Consider the following 19,501-nt stretch of genomic DNA (forward strand, 5'->3'; position numbering starts at 1 on the left):
ATGTATGTAAAATGTATAAAATGAAGGTTTGATGGGGCAGCGTTTCTAAGGAGATGGAGAGGGAAGCGAGTGATGTTCGTGGGTGACTCACTGAGTCTAAACATGTGGGAATCATTAGCATGTATGATATATTCGTCGGTTCCAGACACGAAGACCACTTTTCTCAAGCGTACCCCACTCTCGTCTCTCACTTTCCAGGTCTGTGTCTCTCTCTTCTCCCTCCTCTTTCATTTTTTTTCCCTTATTATAATTTAACATGCGTCTTTAGATAACAACAAAATCTAATAATTCACCATCACGAGGACGACTTGTCATTTTGTTGAATCGAGTTGGTCACGGGCTATTCTAAAAGGACGCCTTGTCGAATTTTGCTTTTGATTTTCAATGTAAAGTTGTTTTGTGAAAATGCTTCACATCCAAGGTATTATGATTTTGTCTGCCTGATCATAGCCTCTTTTTTTTAAGTGTAAAAAGAATTGATACATCACTCTTTATCTTCAGAAACAAACAATTATTTTTATCTTATTCAAAGAGAGATATATAAAGTTTTTTTTTACAACATATAAAAAGAATGAAAATTTTCAAAAAAAAGTGATTTGAATATTCAATATTTATAAAAATATATATTTTGAAGTTCTTCAAAAATTTATGTTTTCTTTATCAACCTATTATTAGAAGCACTATACACTGATATTATTATAGTATCAAGCAGTTCTAATTAATTTCAAATGGTAAATAGGTGCAGACAAATAATATCAAACCTTACTATTTTTGCAAACTTTTTATATACATTGCTAATTTGACAACTCTCTTTTTCCTACTAAAACTGCTCAGCTTGTTATCAATCATCTTTCTTTTTTTTTTGTTAAAGTGCTTATTTATCAATCAATTCTTTAGAAAAAGTTACTTTGAGAAAGAAAAAAAATCTGCAATTTCAAGATAATAGAATATTAACCATAAAGAAAAAACAAAGTATATCAACCCATGAAACCAAAGTGTCAATATCAGCCGATATGGAAAAGATTTGACCTCCAATATATGTTTTTTCCTCCACCGTACATCATTTTTGCCTTTGTTTCAAACTTTGACTTGGGTTTTTGGCAATTTCTCTCTTCTCCTTGTTTATTTTTTTATTTATTTGTTTATTATTTATTTTTTTCTCATTGTTTGTTTCTTCCTTAATAAATAAATGAATGATCATAAATCAATATATAACAATAGATACATAGGAAAGAAACAAAAAGAAGAGAACATAGCAGGAAAAGGAAGTAGGAGACCTGACAGCTCATGATAACCAATAAACAATGCCAACTTGTTTTGTGTATTCTTTGGCATCGTCTAAAGTACACTCTACACTACAGAACATGTTATCTTGAAAACCCGGCTCGACCCATTATTTTGTAACTTTCTTAAAAGAAGTTACCTCTGTTATTCGGGTCTTCTGAGATAATTAAATCACTATATTTGCATAGTCTAGATTAATAATTTATTTATTATTAGTACTTTAATAGAATAATATGAACCAGGAAAAGATGTGAAAACAAACTAGCTATATAATTTTGAGACAATTTTTTCCTATATAATTAAGATTATATAAAAATTTCTCAATTCTTTTTATTTGGTACTAAAAAACAGGAATATGACTTCACATTATACCTATACCGAACACCATACCTAGTGGACATCTCCAAAGAAAGTGTAGGGCGTGTGCTTAACCTTGGAGCCATCGAAGATGGTGCTGATGCTTGGAAAAACATGGACCTCCTCGTCTTCAATTCTTGGCACTGGTGGACTCACAAAGGAGTACAGTCCCAGGGGTTCGTACCATATTCTTACACTTATGTATAGCTATCACCATATATCTATACAAAGTTTAATTTGGGATTAAGATCATACGTACTTAGTTAATCAAACTATTCTTTTATTCTTCTATTGGTTTTGTTTTTACAGATGGGATTTTATAAGAGATGGGTCTTCATTGACGAGAGACATGGACCGTCTTGATGCTTTCAACAAAGGACTCACAACTTGGGGTCAATGGGTTGATCAAAATGTTGATATTTCACAAACCCGAGTTTTCTTTCAAGGCATTTCTCCCACTCACTACATGTAAGTCCACCACACGAACATACATATATGAGGTTGAAAACTCGGTTTTTTACGTATAATATTTTTTTTGAGTGATTAATAGGGGAAGGGAATGGAACGAGCCAAGGAAGACTTGCAACGGGCAGATGCAACCGCTGACCGGATCAACATACCCAGGTGGTTCACTTCCAGCAGCAAGCATTGTGTCTCGAGTGTTGAGCTCGATGAGAACGCCCGTTTACTTACTCGACATTACAACTCTGTCTCAATTGAGAAAAGATGCTCATCCATCTACATATGGAGGCGATGGAGGAACTGACTGCAGTCATTGGTGCCTTCCTGGCTTACCGGATACTTGGAACCAGCTTCTCTATGCGGCTCTTTCGATGTGAAGAACTTGACTTGATACACACTTGCAATGTATATTACATTCTTGGAAGTCCAGAAGAAATAAAAAAAGAAACGACTGACATTTTACTGAGAGATGTGAAAATTACAAACAGGATATATGACGATAAAGTTGTAAAGTGTTTTTGAGGGGTTTTGAAATTATAATCTAATCGTCTTCTTATTGTGATTGCAAAATTTGCAACAAAAAATCTGATATAAGAGTAACACATTTATATCATTGCTTGTTTATTTGTTGATTCTATTGAAAAGGATTGAGAACCTTCTCATGTAATATTACCACCAATAACATATATATGCAGTAAGAGCCTAAATCATTTTTTTTTTTAAATAAGGCATCTCTCAATATGTTCAGCGATGCTTTCTAGAAGAAAACCCTTATTCTATGAACAAAACAATCAAGAAAATACACAGGACAAAACACATCAAGATCAAGACAAAAACCCTCACACAAAACAATAAATTTAAATATAAAATCTATAAAAAGACTCGACAATCTGTTCGTATTTCCCCATGTTTCTTCCCTCTCTTCACACCAATGGAACCCATTTTATCCATAGCTTCTCCAAACGCCTTGAGAAACCTCTGCTTATCTTTAGCCATCTCAAGTGCAATGGGCTTCGTCCTCGGGTCAAGGAAAATGGCTTGATCCGACTCGAGAAGCGCCATCTTACTTCCTAGTCCTGTGAAATATCCATTGTCAAACACAAACGGAGTTGTAGCGTCGAGCGGGAGGACGACGCCGGAGCTTCCTCCATAAAAAGGGCACGACATACGGAGCTCCTTGAGTAACCTCGGGTCTAGCGTGGGGTCTGGTCCTTTTGTGCCTTTGAAGTTGTAGAGACGACCAACGAAATTTTTACAATGGGCAAAGCCGATGGTGTGAGACCCGGAAAGAACGACAAGTTCCTCTACGGTTAGTCCTTTGGACGCGAAGAGCTTGATGAGTTGGTCAACGGTTGAGTTTGATCGAGGTATGTTTGGAGGGACGTTCGTGGCCGTTGATCTTTTGCCGTCCCATCTTCCTTTTTTCACTTGATAGTAAGGTCCACCTGCCTATTTGGAACCAACACAAAACATTAGTCAAATGACACGTCCGATATACATTAACCATCGGATCGGAGTGGACACAATACGCTTTGGTTTATTCCACTTAATTATGTTTTAAAACTCGGTTGTTGATAATTTAGTCTAAACCGATTTGGACAGTGGACACGAAATACATCATTGTAATTATAGCCTTCCGGTTTGGTTGAAATTTGAGATACATTTGAACTGATTCTTCTAGGACTATAAAAATCTCTTTAGTGCAAAAGTTTATGAACACTCAAAAATATAATTGTAGTAGGAGTAATTAAAGTTGGACTTTATACCAGGTGGATGAAATCTCGAGCGGCGATGGCGAGGATATCAGAACAAGAGACGAGAGAAGGGCAATGAGACTCAACTAATGCCTTTGCCTTGTTGATACTCTCAAATCCTTCTTCTCTCAATTCCTTATTCTCATAAGCGTCTCTTTCTGCTAATTTCTTGCTTCCTTTCTTTGTTTCTATCAATATCGACCCATCACATCCCTTCAAAAATTCCATTTCAATTTACGTTGATCATCAGTCATCATTAGTCCATATATTCAATTACTAAATTTTTTTTTTTGCCAGTAATTATAGTTGGCATGCATGAGAAGTGTATTGTTATTTGTTAAACAATCAGCAGTTACAGCACATGTAGTATAGCACTTTTGAGTTTGTTGCAAAAATACGCCGAATCTTGACTATTGTTTGCTAAAATGCGCTACCTTAGAAACCAAACCCGTGAAACATTTGTCGGGATTATGTTCCGTATTGATGTTTTTGACTTCCCAATTACTACTGCGGTACAATGAGATGATGCATTTAAATTTTGACCGTGCTAGTTAATTAGTAATGCTAAAAATGCAAGCTATCGATCGTGCCTAAAGAAAAAGTATGCAAGATTTCAGTTTTTGGTAACAAAAATTGACCTCAACGAAGCAGTCGTGGAAGAAGAGGCGAATGGTGGCTGGAGCTGAGATGGGAACTTCTTTGAACCGCTGAGAAGTGATGGAACCGACGAGATTTTCGAGCTGAGGACATTTCTTGGAGTAGTAATCTACGGAGAGGTCTCTGTGGTGGAGGCGTCGTAGTGCCGGAGGCTGAGAGATTGTGGGTTTCCCCGGGGAAATTGAAATGGTTGATGTGAGGAAGAGAAAAAAGAATATTGCGGATAAAAAAAGAGATAGGACATGCATGGTGGGGTTGTGAGATACTGCTGTGAGAGTCTGGACAAACTATAATAAATAGTTTACAGTTTTTTGTACTGTTTGCATAGTGACAACAGAAACAACCTATGTCAAATCTCGTATAAGTGACAAACAAGTTGATTTTTTTTTTTTTTTTTATACAGAAATATTTTGTGAGATAAGAAAAGAGTGACACTCACCTTAGTGCGTTGGGAAATTTATAAAACATATGGGTTAATAAGATCTCATTTTTTTTTCTGTGTAATTCACTCAAAAATGTGGAAACAATCATGGCTTATATTAACTTTATAGATATTTGCCGACAAAAAGAAAATAACCTTCTCGATCTTTTGAGTTGAATGCGTGATAATGTGTTCCACTGAATGTTACACAATTGTTTTTGTTTTTGAAAAAGGATTAATATATGTAATGCGATCCTGTAATTTGTTAAATGAGATGGAATAAATATCAGTATATAAATAGTATTAAATATTAATATTAGGTGTTATTGATCCTGTGATTACCTCTGATCTAACTAACATCTCTTAATTAATTAGATCGTTTTTGTATTGTTTTATGTGTTGTACTATAATACCTGTATATGGTAAGGATAAGAGAAGTTAACTCAACTCACTATCAAAATTTAGTGTTTGTATCGATGCATGTTTGCATTCAAGATGATCGTTGATTTAACAAAAAAAGAAGAAAAAAAAAAAGAAGAAGAAGATGATCGCTCGATCAATGCAAAGATAATTTGGGGATTCAATCCATTTTTGTTAATTTTATTTAATTTTCGTTTTGAGGTTTAGGTGTTTCTTGTCAATATCAACTAGTGCTTAAACAAAACTAAATTAAAAACGTTTGTATGATAATCAGACAGACATATATATATATCCATACTTAAAAAACTATTAATGTGAGAGTAGAGATTGATATACAGACATGACCATGTTAAGAGAGAAGATTCCAATCACTCACGGGCGAACGAAAGCAAAAAACATTGTGGCAAAGATTCTTGCTTTGCTTTGACTAAACAACATTGTGATTGGATCATTTTTTTGTTTTTGTTATTGAAGCTAGCTACTAGATATTTTTTAAAATCGTGCAACATCGTACTTATTATATTTTACTACATAAGATTATACTGACACTACTGCATCAAATTGCTATGTAATATCATCTGACAAGTCATTATGTTAGTACGCACCTGACTTGGTGTTTATCAAAGTTGAAGGGTCCATTGATTTTGTTTTGGACTACTTAAACCGGTTCATTATTTCCGGTTCAGAAAAAGCGAAACTACTGGAACCGGTTCTGCCGGTCGAACCGAAGTTAACCCACGGAATTACGAACCGACGACGTTTCCCGTTAGGGTTCTAAAACAATGTAATTGAGATTCCAAACAATGGACTTGCTGTAAAGTTTTGTGGATTAGATCTATTTGCATACAACGTGTTCGACAATATTCCTCTGAGAAATTCATCTTCATCATTTCTACAGCATGAAATTGAGAAGAATCCTTGGTTCTATTTCGAGTCTGGCTAAAGATACTAAGCTCTCTTCATCTTCTTCGTATAGACAAATTTTCACTTCGCGATCTTCTTCATGGCAACGAGATGCGGGGAGTAAGCTCTCAGAAGCTTTACCTGGAAATCACATAAAATGGGCTTCGCTTGGTTCAGTCAGAAATTCGCAATTCGCATCTGGGTTTACTCCTTTGCAGCCGAAACCTTTGGATTCAATCATGGATTTGGCGAGAGCCAAGACTAAATCTCCCGAAGAACTCACTTCCATTTGGGACGATGTATTATTATAAAAACCTCTCCTTTCTCAAACTCCTTTTGTGTCTTTCAATTGCATTTCGTTGAATCTTACTTGATTTTTTATTTTTGTCAGTATCACTTGGGACGAGGTCATATTGGGATAACGATGAAAGCTCAGCTTTATCGATTGTTGGAACAACGAGCATCCGAGTGGTAATAACTATATGATTAGCCTTGTTCTTGTTAACATAAATCTTGATTTTGATCTTCTTCTAATTGATGTTACAATTGCAGCCGATACTTTGTCATTCCAGTGTGGAGAGGCAATGGTTACATTACTATGTTTGCTCAAGGTTCAAACTCTAATCCTCCATTCTAATATATCTTTCATTCCTTGGTGACAAATTTATTTGAAAAAGTGGTTACATAGCATTGTTTGCTCCAAGGTTTGTGATATCTTTTATCAGGGAGTTCACTTAAGTTAGTGAGATTAGCATTAAGAAGTTAGCAAACCATTGATCTCAAGAACTGTTTATTGTTTCGGTTTGTGAGGCTGAATCTTGCTAGATGTAACCATTTAGTCCTCTTTTCCATATCATAGTGAGAAGTTTATATGAATTGGTTACATGACATTGTTAGCTCAAGGTTTGTGGTAGCTTTTATCAGGGAGTTCGCTTGAAGTAGTGAGATTAACAAAAGTTAGTAACCTACTGATCTCAAGAACAGTTTTTTACTCCTGGTATGTGGAGGCTGAATTTTGCTAGACGTACCATTATGTGAGTGGGTTAATTTCGTAGGAAAACGAAGAGCTCTTTGGTTTATGATCTTATATATAAATGGTCAGTTTTATTGTGGCAGTTCAAGCACCTCACATGATTTTCACTGGTCTCGAAGACTACAAAGCAAGAGGAACTCAAGCGGCTCCTTACCTGACTACCACCTTCTACACCGAGCTCTCAGAGACAAAGGACTTGGTGTTTATCCGAGGAGATGTTGTCTTCACAAGCAAACTCACTGACGAAGAGGCGAAATGGATCATGGAGACAGCTCAGTCTTTTTACTTGAACGACTCTCGTTACAAGCTTCTCGAACGTTTCAATAAGCATACTCATGACTTTGAGTTCAAAGATGTGCTACAAGCTCTTGATATGCCTGTTCTGTGATTTTGCAAAATCAGGAAGAACAAAAAACTTCTTTGATTTTTTAGTTCTTGAGACACTCCTTATATTAGAATTGCTTTTGTAAGGTAATAATATCAGTAAAGGATTCCTTTACGCAAAAGTGATGATGTTCTTCTTCAGGTGGATTATATGTACAAATAAAACATCGGGGGTGAATTTGAAAGAATCAATAAATTCGTGTTGCGTTTCTCAAGTCTTATTAAATTTGAAACGACGCCGCTTTAAGTATTAGGCCCCATATTAATTAAGCTCTCGCTCGTCTTCTACAAGCTAAAGGGGAAGAAGGTCATCGGACTCGTGAAACAACAACTCTCGGAAACTATCTCAAAGCTTTCTACAGTCTTCTTCCAAAACCCTCACACCATGTACGCTCTTCATCTTCATCTTTCTCCCGCCTTTTTCCCTGTTTATAGAGACGTGGTTACATCTGTATAGCTTTTTCAACTATGTGTTTATATATATACTCATCTGCTTCAGTTTTTTTCTTCTCGCTTTTCAGCAGCTTCCTCCGTAATGACAGAGAACCAGTCGGAAGAAGTTCAGCGAATCGAGAAGATCTATGAGTTCAGTGAGCGCCTCAATGCCTCCAAGGACAAGTCTCAGGTTCGTCTCAATTTTTCAACTAGGGTTTTGAATTTAAATTGAAATTGAGCATTCCCCGGATTATGAAATTAGGTTAGTCTGGAAGATTGATTCGAATTAGGCTTCTCTAGGTTAGTCTGGAAGATTGATTTCGTTTCTCGTTTTTACAGAATGTTGAGGATTATGAGGGGATTATCAAGATGTCGAAGACTAGTATGAAGGCGAAGCAGCTTGCCTCGCAGCTAATTCCACGCTACTTCAAGTTCTTCCCTAGTCTCTCTACTGAGGCTTTCGATGCTCATATGGACTGTATCGATGATGGAGATCTTGGGGTATGTACCTTGTCTCCTTGGGATTTATCCTGAACCAACACATGCTTAGTACTTCTGTGGCTTTCCCAGAGAATGAATACTTTTCTATGCACGATTTGTTTTAGTTTTGTTATCTTGTGGAAACTATCCTTTGGTTTGAGTTAAACGTGTGTTTCTTTTTTGTGTGTGTAGGTGCGTGTTCAAGCCATTCGCGGGCTCCCGCTGTTCTGTAAGGATACACCAGAGATTATATCTAAGATTGTTGATGTTCTTGTGCAACTTTTGAATACTGGTAACTCTTGAGATTTCTGTTACTACACCTTCTATATACCTATTTGCGTTTTTTTTCTTTTCTCATCTGACTTGGGAGGTATTATGATTTTGAAGAGGAACCTGTGGAGCGTGATTCTGTGCATAAGGCTCTGATGTCATTGATTCGACAAGATCCAAAAGGTAGTGTTACTGTTATTCTGTATGAAAATACTGATTCTGCTTAAAAAAATTTATTCAGTTGATCATGATCAGTAAATAAATTACTTGCTATGGGTTGTAGTTTGCTAAATTATCTTGGATTTTCAATATGATATCGCTATTGACTCTGCAATTCTCTTGTGTTTTGCTAATTATTTGTCTCTTTTGTTTCAGCATCTTCGACTGCCTTATTTACGCATGCTGGGGTTACTCCAACTACTGATGATCAAATCCGTGAAAAGGTCTTGAGTTTCATCAGAGAAAAGGTAAGAATTTATCAATGGCTTTTTCCTATATGCAAGGTTCCCAGAATAGCGTTGCATGACTTAATCTTTTGATCTTCATATCTCATTGTTTCGACCAACTTGTACTGCTAAGACCAGTCAAATAGACATGATTTAGACCAGTAAAGTAGACATATCTTGGTTCAGTTTCAAGGTACATGTTTAGTCATGTCTCCTCCTTGACATCGTTTATGATTTGAAAGAAGTTCCCTTAACAATAACAGATGAAGTAATATGAAAATGTGATAGTGGTATGGATATCTATTATATTAGAAATAACAATCATTTGAGAGATTTGTAATACCATAAGAGCCTATATTCATTGTAGATCTTTTTATCTTAATTTATATGTAGGTGTTTCCTCTTAAAGGGGAACTCTTAAAACCTCAAGAGGAGATGGAAAGACATATAACAGATTTGATCAAACAGGTAAGACCGTTATCTTGTGTGTATGCAGTTCCTTTTGTTTCTTCCATCTGCCTTTTCTTCTTTGTCATTTACTCTTGACTTTATTTGGATTTCGCAGAGCCTAGAAGATGTAACTGGAGGAGAGTTTAAAATGTTTATGGATTTCCTGACAAGTTTGAGTATATTTGGTGGCAAAGCTCCTCAAGAAAGAATGCAAGAACTTGTGGAAATAATTGAAGGACAGGCGGATTTAAATGCACAATTTGAAGTAAGTTTGTTGTATTGCATCGTTCAATCTGGTGTTAGTTGGTTGTGTTGCATCATCGTGAAGATGAACCTACATTTCTTGATCGTTTGAAATGATACTACTATTTATCCCGCTGTGTATCGATGTTCTTTTAGTTGCATATCACTATTCGGTTTGACATGTTCTGTGGCAGTAGTATATATTCATCCTTTGTACATTCTCCATCCTGTTGACAAAAAACTTAGAAAGATGTACCACTGGCTGCAGAGTGCATTCTTTCTCTTGAGTGATGTTATTTTCCCTTGAACTTCAGTATAATCTTTGGTCCTGATTTGAATGCGAGGAACACACAAAGTTGTTAAAATGATAGTATGACCGTAGTGAGTTATACAGACTTGATTGTGTCTGCTCTGATTTCCATGAAAATACTCTATATTAGTTTTTCCAGTATCCCATATGGTGAGTATAATAGTTCGAAGTATAAGTTGGACATCCAAATTTATATGTGAATACCCTTGCACTATGGTGTTATTACTGATTATAAATATTGGTTTTCGCAGGTTTCAGACACAGACCATATTGACAGGTTGATATCATGTCTGCAACTGGCTCTTCCCTTTTTTGCGGTACGAACTTGGAATAAGTACTGCTAGTAGGTGGATAGAGTCCTATTCTATAAACTTGAATGGTTATCTTACTAACTTCGTTCTCTCTGAACAGAGAGATGCTCCCAGCAGCAGGTTTCTTAGCTATTTGAACCAACATATCATGCCTGTTTTTGACAAGGTATCGTGGATTTCTTTGCTTTCTTATTTCATACTTGTGTTTATATCAGCATATGATCCGTGTGTGCTCTTTTGGGCATCTGTTATCTACTCTCTTAGGCATAATTAAGAATAGTTTACGGCACTAATGGTATGAAGGCTAGTTTCTTGTAACGTTTTTAGTTAATCCATATTTGTAGGTATTTGTGCTTGTTTCTCTTTTGCCTTCTTCCATGTCAATATCTGTATCACTCCAAAAAAGGAGCTTTCGTTGCCACCATAATAACTCCAAGTTCTTTTTTCTTAACTAGCTCCCGGAAGAGAGGAAACTTGATTTGCTCAAAGCTCTTGCTGATATCTCTCCATACACAACTGCTCAGGAAGCAAGACAGCTGCTTCCTTCCATCGTTCAGCTTTTAAAGGTACCTCTTTTAAGTGCCAGTGTGTCATGATTCCTTTTGAGAATTAGTTTGTGGTCATTCTTGCTCATATTGTATAAGTGCACTTTTGTATGTAAATGCTTTACATGCAATATTATGAAGATTGTCACACTCTTTGTTAACAGATATACATGCCTGCCAGAAAGACTGGAGAGGAAATGAACTTCACATACGTGGAGTGTTTGTTGTATGCGTTTCATCACCTTGCCCACAAGGTAACCATTGTGATTTATCCCGTTCTTTTTCTTTCTTCCTTGTTTTACTTATCTGATTATGTTGAACATCTATAGGTTCCAAATGCTACAAACAGCTTGTGCGGGTACAAGGTTGTGACCGGCCAGCCGTCAGACAGATTGGGGGAGGACTTCTCAGAGTTGAACAAAGACTTCACTGAGAGGTATTATTTATTCTTTGATATGACATCCAAAATTTGCACGTTGAAACTTCAGTATATCGTCGTTGTTTAGAGAAATCTTTTTGGTAATCTAGGCTAAGAAAGAAGACGTAAAAGAGTTCCTGGTAGTTTTAAATGATATCCTAAAGTTTTTGTTTTTGTGATTTGCCAACCATTGGTGCAGATTGACCGTTGTTGAGGATCTGACCAAGGCAACAATGAAGAAATTGACTCAGGGAATGACTGAGCACAACAAAGCCATGTCCGCTGCTAAGACAGATGAAGAAAAGGCTAGCATTGTAAGTACATTAACCTGGAACTTCCTTCTTTTTAACCAGTGTTGTTTGCTTTCAGGACTAATGCACCTTTGTGATTTTTTTTTTCAGAAAACAAAGAAGCAGAATACTACAACTGGACTTAGGACCTGCAATAACATATTGGCGATGACAAAGGTGAACATCACAACATCCTGTCTTTCCCCTTGTTTTTTCTTTTGTTTTGGTGGAAGCATATAATTTTATGATATAACTTAAACTTGGGGAAATTTTTTGATGTGAAACAGCCATTGCATGCAAAGGTGCCTCCTTTTATCGGAGACACTAATCTCAACCTTTCTTGGAAAGAAGCAACAAAGCCGTTAGCCTCAACAACAACAAAAACAACAATCGGGTTTGTTGCTACGTCTACTCTGACCCAACTTTCTGTTGTCTTGTATATCTGTTTGTAATTTGTTTTACCTTTGCAATAATATACAGAGGAAAGCGGCCTGCTAATAGCAACAATGGAAGTGGTAACAATGTTTCAGCAAAGAAGGGACGTGGTTCAGGTGGTGCTATGCAGAGCCAGCTTGTGAACAAGGCCTTTGAGGGAATATCATCGTATGGTGCTGGTAGAGGCGGAAACCGAAATTGGGGAAGACGTGGAGGTGGTCGAGGAAGAGGTCAAGGAAGAGGTCACTGGTAATAAAAAAAAAGCTTCCATGAGAGGACTCCATAACTGTGTTTCTGTTTTCGTTTATTTGTATTTGTCTTTGTCAGGACAAGTTTTGGTTTCGGTACATGGTAGAGTTTTCAGACTTCTCATATCAGGAGTAGACCCTTTGTGTGTTTTTTCTCTGTTCACGATGGATGGAGAAATTTGAATTAGAATCTCTTTTTATTTAATTTCGTTGTGTCAGGACAAAATTCGAGCATTTAATGATGACCTTAATTAGTTAATTATATAATCTTTTAGTCCTCACATACATACATAAGAGTGAGATTACTCAGATAACACGTTTTGGAGTTGGTAATGTGATTGCAGATGACAAATATAATATTTAAACGTGTTATCCTTTATGATGACAAATATTATATGATGACAAATATAATACTCCTCCAATGGTAACCTGTCCAAATATAATATTTAGAACGTGACAAATATAATATTTAGAACCAAGACAAGAGCTTAGATCACACGAGGTTTGAGCTCATGTCAGAAGTTCATAAGCACTTACATAGGTTTTCACCAAAAAACCTTATAGAAGGTGGAGAACTAATTAAGTAAAGAGAGCTTGAACAGGTTGTCTTAAGAATTTTATTCTCTATATATTTTTTTTGAAGCAAGAATCACTTCATTTAAGTTTTCTTACATCGTAAATCACTGCTTATATCGGTAGTTTGTTCGAGAAAACTAGCTGATACGAATAATGATGGGAAGATACAAATATCTGAGCTAAAAGACTTAACCATAGAGTTGTGGAACTTTGGGAGAATGAAGTGTGACATAATTAAATGAGCTCGCCAAAGGTTTTCTTGAGGAATTTGATGGAGACAGGGACGGTCAATTGAAAGAGAATGAATTCGAGGAAGGGATCACAAAATTTCTCAAAGAATACAAATTTAACTTCGATAGTGCCGAGGACCAAAATGAGAAGAGAATCAAACTGTAAGTTTAATATATATATATNAACTAACCTCGGACAAAGTATTGGATGATATTTGTTTCTTGTCTTTGCCACGACAGAAGCGTGTGGATAGAGTGTTCTTTAAGTTTCTAGCCAAAGGGATAATCGCGAACACGATGTAGAAAGAAGGAATTCCAGGTGAGACAGATAAAAGGTTGTGCTTGAAAGAGTACAATTAGGATCCCTGCGATGACTTCAATGGTAGCTCTCAATGTTTCCATAGAGAGCAGTTTTGTGACAAGTGTTTGCTTCGTTCTTTCTAGCTTAAGAACTCCGACCTCCTCCTGCAACACATCGATCATGATCTCAAAACACATTGTCGTTTCAAAACTAGAGAAATATCCAAAATGACATTTCTCTTGAAACTTGAAATGATGTGTGATATATATATATATATATATATATATATATATATCACACATCATTTCAAGTTTCAAGAGAAATGTCATTTTGGATATTTCTCTAGTTTTGAAACGACAATGTGTTTTGAGATCATGATCGATGTGTTGCAGGAGGAGGTCGGAGTTCTTAAGCTAGAAAGAACGAAGCAAACACTTGTCACAAAACTGCTCTCTATGGAAACATTGAGAGCTACCATTGAAGTCATCGCAGGGATCCTAATTGTACTCTTTCAAGCACAACCTTTTATCTGTCTCACCTGGAATTCCTTCTTTCTACATCGTGTTCGCGATTATCCCTTTGGCTAGAAACTTAAAGAACACTCTATCCACACGCTTCTGTCGTGGCAAAGACAAGAAACAAATATCATCCAATACTTTGTCCGAGGTTAGTTTAACTATATATTCACAATTCGTTAACTTGGTTAACACGTTAAGATAACTCCCAAGTTTAAGGGCATTTTTGTTGGTTTCCACAGATTTACAAAGATATTACAATGAATAACCTCATGGGAATTTCAATCATATTGGCAATTATATACACAAGGGGGTTGACATGGAATTACTCAGTAGAAGCTCTTATTATAGTGATATCATTGGCCTCATAATAGGCTTACCGGTCTATATGAGATCGACTTACCCCTTCTGGATGTGTGTATTAGCCTTTGCTGTGTACTTTTTATCTCTTCTCCTTATCTATCTCCGCTTTCATTTTCTAGACAAGAACTAAGTTTACACCATTAAAGGCATTAAGTGAGACTGAGAGTAATACGGCAACATTTCAAAGAATATTGTCATTGGTGTATTATTTCGTAGTTCTTGCGTACGTTTCAGTTGTTCTGTTTGCTCTATGTGTTGTATGTGACTATGTGTGGAAGCTTGTCTTTGGAGTCATTGTTGTTGATTCTTCTTCTCCAATAAAACCTATGAAAACAACTTTGTTTCCTTCAAGTGTGATTCCCCATATGAATATATTTTCTTTATTTATTAATTAGGGACACAATTTTAGAATTTTATATTACTTTTTGAAATTGTGTCGAACATTCGTATGTTTTTGTGGAAACAACTTAACTAAATTACCCGGTGTATTTTCTTTCACGAATGTTATCATTGTTAATATATAGAAGAAACTTATCATATGTATAATATTGGTTGTTTTGAGAGCAAGTGGTTTTGGCAAATTTCACTCGGTGGATTCAAACATATTGGGCCAATAAACTGACCGTCCCTTGCAAACACTGATAATATCATATTCTAGTGTGTAAGTTGGATCCGGCAGCAGTATCTTTATTATATTTTTGACGTGATCCGGCAGCAGTATCTTAGTATCTTGATGATATTATTTCTTTTTTACTAATGTAATAATATAACAACTTGCATTCTAACATCAGTCCAATAATAATATTACAACTCGAAAGAAGTGCACACAATACTTGTATTTAAATTTAGGTCCGATAGGGTCAAATTTTGTTCTTCTCCGAATATCAAAGTTTTGATGAATAAATAAGTCACATTGTGTTTCCCAACACATATAATAGAGCAGAGGACAACTGTATAACAACTGTTCATGTCCACGTAAAACTTATCCATATATATTAAAATAACCCATAGTTAACCAAAAAAGAAACCCATCAATAATGTCAGAAGTTCCACAATTTTGAATTTAACCTAATGTTTTTTTTTTTTTTTTTTTAACTAAGCACAACTCTTCGTCAATCCCTAACTGCAAGGTGGATGTTGCTTTCCTCGAAACAGCCTAGCCAAATTTAACCTAATGTTGGAACTACCAAATTTGATGTCGTTATTATTGTGATGAGAAAGAAAATGGATCGATCATAAGAGATAAGTAATTATGAAGACAAAGCTCTTTGGGTGTTTTAAACGTTTTGTGGTATATGTACTCTACTTGACTACTCTATTCAATTTGGATATTAACTTTTTGATCTATATATGTTTTGGAATCAACTGGAAATTTGTTGTTAAGATAACTATTAAATCTGGATATTCGGCTGAATATAAGATTTGATCTGTAAAATATTATATGTACAGTGAAGTGACTTTAGTACAGTGACCAAATGTAAGTCCTTAATGCACAAGGCACCATCACACTAGGGATCGAGTCCCGTTCCCTACGAATGTAAGAATTAAGCTAATGGGCCGGCCTGTTGTGGCTCAATAGTTGACAAAAAAAAAATATTATATATACATATATATATATATATATATATATATCCCACATTTATAAAAAAGTTGCAATACTAAAAAAAAGAGAGGACATTTGCTTCTTAATTTGTTGTAAGATTTTGATAGGTGGATCTCATCTAGCAATTGTATCCACTAGGTCAAAATGTATAATATTGTTAGAATTTGACTAATAAATATGATACCATTTATTAAACATGTAAAACAAATAAAACCTGTTTTAATAAAATTTGGTGATGAAAAAATACTCAAACTCACGTGATCGTGGCTATTGGTGCATGGAGAAATGTGATTGCACGTTGTTCTTGATTTTTTTTTGTCAAGTACTATTGTAGATTTTTGAATTCTAAAATAGTCCACGAGCCATCAAATATTTTTGAAGTACATTTTTTTTTAACAAATGATATTTAATTTTTATATTACAATAAAAAATCTTATTAAATTAATACGTAAATAATGATTATTAAGTACCCATATTGGTTCAAGTATAAAATATTAAATGGTTTTGTAGATCTCGATTATATAAGCAACAAAAAAATTGTAAGAACAGTTGCCATTTCTGAAATTGATACTCTTCTCTTCTCTTCTCTTCAACCTCAGTCAGCACTTAACAGTTAACAACACTCTGAGTAGAAAACTTCCAGTGAAACAGCTCACATGCAAACATTCTCATTCAAGAGGAGACCTATCCACCCACATCCCCCATTAACCTTCTTCTTTTTCATTTTCTCTTTAGCTCTAATCATATCTGGTGTGAGCTCTCGTGTCTTAAGTCCTGTCCCTCTGAATAACTCGATCTTGATCTCTGATGGAGTCCATGACGCCTCGGATTACAAGTTTCTCACTCTCGATCCTCCAAAAAACGTCGCCAAGGCAGCTTGCACTCATGTCTACGGGTTCCTTCCATGTGCAGACAATATTGGAGGTTATATCTTCCAAGTTTTCTCATTTGGGTGTCTCTTGATCATTGGTGACTATTTCCTGTCTGAAGGAAGATCAAAACTCTTTGTAATCTTTGAGGTCGGGTTCTATGGCGGTATTGTCTTCCCTCTCCTTACAATGTTCCCAAGAATTGCCCTTATGATATGTAAGGATCCTTCCCACTAAGAAATGAGTTGAAAATATAAACTTTGACAAATCTTAATTTACTTCTTGATTTTCTTGATCTTAGCACCAGGACTAGCAGCGACCCACGAAGGTGCTCTCATGATTGTGGGAAACAACGTTGGAGTTACAATAGGACACACGATTTTTGCTCTGACAATGCAATGGGGAGCTTGTGTTGTCTTTGGTTTGACCAGTCCTAATCCAGATCCGTCAATCAGAAGAGAATCATCCATCAAAAGAACAACCTCAGTAAGAAAATATTCATTTTTCCTAATCTGTTTAGTATTAGAGTTTAATAACAAGCTTTTATTTTAATAAATATGATAATTTAATATACAGGACACAAAGAATCCAAGAAGGGGATTTTACAGGACGAAGATACTGAAAAGTGTTGTTGGTATGTTGAGAAGACTTGCTGATTCATTCTCTTTTCTTTCTGTGTGAAGTCTTTTTGATTTTGCGGTTTCTGTCTCTATGCAGAAGCAAGCGTAGAGGCGGATCCTAAGAACAAGAAACCTGCAGGGATTATGCTACTGACTCTAATACCATTTCTCTTGGTGACATTGCCTGATTTATTTGATGCACAACCTTGGAGTGATATCATTATGTTGATCACACTCATAATCTCCTGTTCTTCAACCATTATCTACTTTGTTTACTCGGTATGAGCTCTCTGAATCAAGACTTAATGCTAGATGCTGCTTACAGCTGATTTGCTTTGTTGTCTTACTAGTGAATTTCTTTTGTTGGAACTTACAGTATTTTGATACGGCAGACCAAAAGAAGAGTTTAGATCACGCCAAGTTTGAGCTCATGTCGGAAGTTCATAAGCATTTACAGAGCTTTTCGCCTCGAACCCTTATTAGAGATGGACAACTAAGTAAAGAAAGCTTGAAAAGGTTCAATTCTGTTTTGTCCTAATCAAGAACTATTTCAGTTTGCTCTGTTTTCTGCTTTCTTACATGGCAAGTTTACTGTTTTTTTCTAGTCTGTTCGATAAAATCGATAGGAACAAAGATGGAAAGATTCAAATCTCGGAGCTTAAAGACTTAACCGTAGAGTTTGGAGTTTTTGGAAAGATGAAATGTGACATCAATGAGTTTGCAAGCACTTTACTTGCGGAGTTCGACAAGGACAAAAATGGCGAACTAGACGAGGACGAATTCGAAGAAGGGATAATGAAACTGCTGAATCAATACAAGTTTGATAACCAAGACACTCCAAGAGGGAACAATACATGCATTTACAGAACAGCCTCCGATTCCGTGCATGTCAAGAATCTGTCGCAGGGCGAGGAAGCTGGAGTTTTAAAGCTGGAAATGCCAAAGAAAACTCTTGTTGCTAAGTTCCTCTCCCTGAGAACCTTAAGAGCTGTGATTAAAGTCATCGGTGGGATGCTAATTGTCGTCTTTCTTGCTAAACCATTTATGGTAAACATTGGACTCTTATCGTATTCAGCTGGAGTTCCTTCTTTCTACTGCGTATTTGCAGTGATCCCTTTGGTTAGAAACTTAAAGAACACGTTATCTGCACACTTCTGTCGAAAGAAAGACAAAGCAAGAATCGCATCTGAAAAGTTCTCTGAGGTTAGTTTACTTTCTACTACGTTTTCTTTACCACATTACACTGATCTAAAACTCAATCTTTAAGAGCTTTTTGTTTGTGGGGTTCTGCATGCAGATCTACAGAGATGTTACGATGAACAATCTGATGGGAATGTCGATAACATTGGCGATTGTATACACGAAAGGACTGAAATGGGACTACTCAATAGAAGCTCTTCTTGTTGTGGTAATTGGCATGGCAATTGGCTTACCAGCTTATGTGAGATCGACTTATCCATTCTGGATCTGTGTATTGGCCTTTTCTATGTATATCTTTTCTCTTGTCCTTATCTATATCCATTTTCATCTTAGGGGTCAAAGCTAAGCTTTCACCTTTTAGCTATAATCAGACTTAAAAGTCTTATCAATTTCAAAAGTGTTTTTTCGTTTTCATATTGTGGATGAGGGCTAAATAAAGGCCATGTTCCTTTGATTAAACTCTGTTTTTGACATTATATGAACCGCTATTTAGGCTTGGATTCCTGTTTTTTCATTAGCCATAACTAGATCTTAGATCATGGTGATGTCCTCATGTCCACTTGCATAGACAGCTAAACCAAGATTTCAAGAAACAATTGGTTTTGTTCTGTTTCTGTATCGTAAATTTTGTTCTGTTTGTGAGTTTGTCCATAGTACTATTGTTAGCA

At 35.9% G+C, this 19,501-nt stretch overlaps 5 protein-coding genes and 1 pseudogene across 6 annotated transcripts in view; 5 read left to right on the forward strand and 1 right to left on the reverse strand.

Annotated features, from left to right (window-relative positions):
• Nucleotides 1-2,657, forward strand: part of LOC104786155 (protein trichome birefringence-like 37) — a 4,761-nt gene extending 2,104 nt beyond the window's left edge. The window contains exons 2-5 of the mRNA XM_010511494.2: nt 27-198; nt 1,636-1,817; nt 1,951-2,109; nt 2,192-2,657. Coding sequence (XP_010509796.1) covers nt 27-198; nt 1,636-1,817; nt 1,951-2,109; nt 2,192-2,480 — 802 coding nt within the window. The 3' untranslated portion in view covers nt 2,481-2,657. The remainder of the gene's footprint in view (nt 1-26; nt 199-1,635; nt 1,818-1,950; nt 2,110-2,191) is intronic.
• On the reverse strand, nt 2,750-4,914 carry LOC104786156 (peroxidase 19). The gene is made up of 3 exons (XM_010511495.2): nt 4,496-4,914; nt 3,870-4,070; nt 2,750-3,552 (listed from the first exon to the last, which is right to left on the reverse strand). The coding sequence occupies exons 1-3, from the start codon at nt 4,760-4,762 to the stop codon at nt 2,974-2,976; spliced, it is 1,047 nt and encodes a 348-aa protein (XP_010509797.1). The 5' UTR covers nt 4,763-4,914; the 3' UTR covers nt 2,750-2,973.
• On the forward strand, nt 6,136-7,797 carry LOC104786157 (ATP synthase mitochondrial F1 complex assembly factor 1-like). Its single transcript, XM_010511496.2, has 4 exons — nt 6,136-6,557; nt 6,650-6,729; nt 6,811-6,869; nt 7,375-7,797. Exons 1-4 carry the CDS (start codon nt 6,255-6,257, stop codon nt 7,677-7,679), a joined length of 747 nt encoding a protein of 248 aa, XP_010509798.1. The 5' UTR covers nt 6,136-6,254; the 3' UTR covers nt 7,680-7,797.
• LOC104786158 (apoptosis inhibitor 5-like protein API5) lies at nt 7,953-12,815 on the forward strand. Of its 2 annotated transcripts, none has more exons than XM_010511497.1 (17): nt 7,953-8,062; nt 8,197-8,300; nt 8,450-8,611; nt 8,783-8,882; nt 8,978-9,043; nt 9,236-9,327; nt 9,700-9,774; nt 9,872-10,021; nt 10,561-10,626; nt 10,721-10,786; nt 11,076-11,186; nt 11,330-11,419; nt 11,495-11,601; nt 11,783-11,897; nt 11,985-12,050; nt 12,161-12,267; nt 12,354-12,815. In XM_010511497.1, exons 2-17 carry the CDS (start codon nt 8,211-8,213, stop codon nt 12,559-12,561), a joined length of 1,671 nt encoding a protein of 556 aa, XP_010509799.1. In that variant the 5' UTR covers nt 7,953-8,062; nt 8,197-8,210; the 3' UTR covers nt 12,562-12,815. The 2 variants fall into 2 exon arrangements, with proteins under 2 accessions (XP_010509799.1, XP_019101323.1); XM_019245778.1 differs by having other exon boundaries at nt 7,959-8,062; nt 8,200-8,300.
• Nucleotides 12,578-14,689, forward strand: LOC104789005 (annotated as a pseudogene).
• Nucleotides 16,699-19,329, forward strand: LOC104786159. The gene is made up of 7 exons (XM_010511498.1): nt 16,699-17,230; nt 17,315-17,499; nt 17,590-17,647; nt 17,731-17,912; nt 18,010-18,149; nt 18,239-18,836; nt 18,931-19,329. The coding sequence occupies exons 1-7, from the start codon at nt 16,801-16,803 to the stop codon at nt 19,177-19,179; spliced, it is 1,842 nt and encodes a 613-aa protein (XP_010509800.1). The 5' UTR covers nt 16,699-16,800; the 3' UTR covers nt 19,180-19,329.

The sequence above is a fragment of the Camelina sativa genome, chromosome 5 (assembly GCF_000633955.1).
Source record: "Camelina sativa cultivar DH55 chromosome 5, Cs, whole genome shotgun sequence".
Classification (NCBI taxonomy): domain Eukaryota; kingdom Viridiplantae; phylum Streptophyta; class Magnoliopsida; order Brassicales; family Brassicaceae; genus Camelina; species Camelina sativa.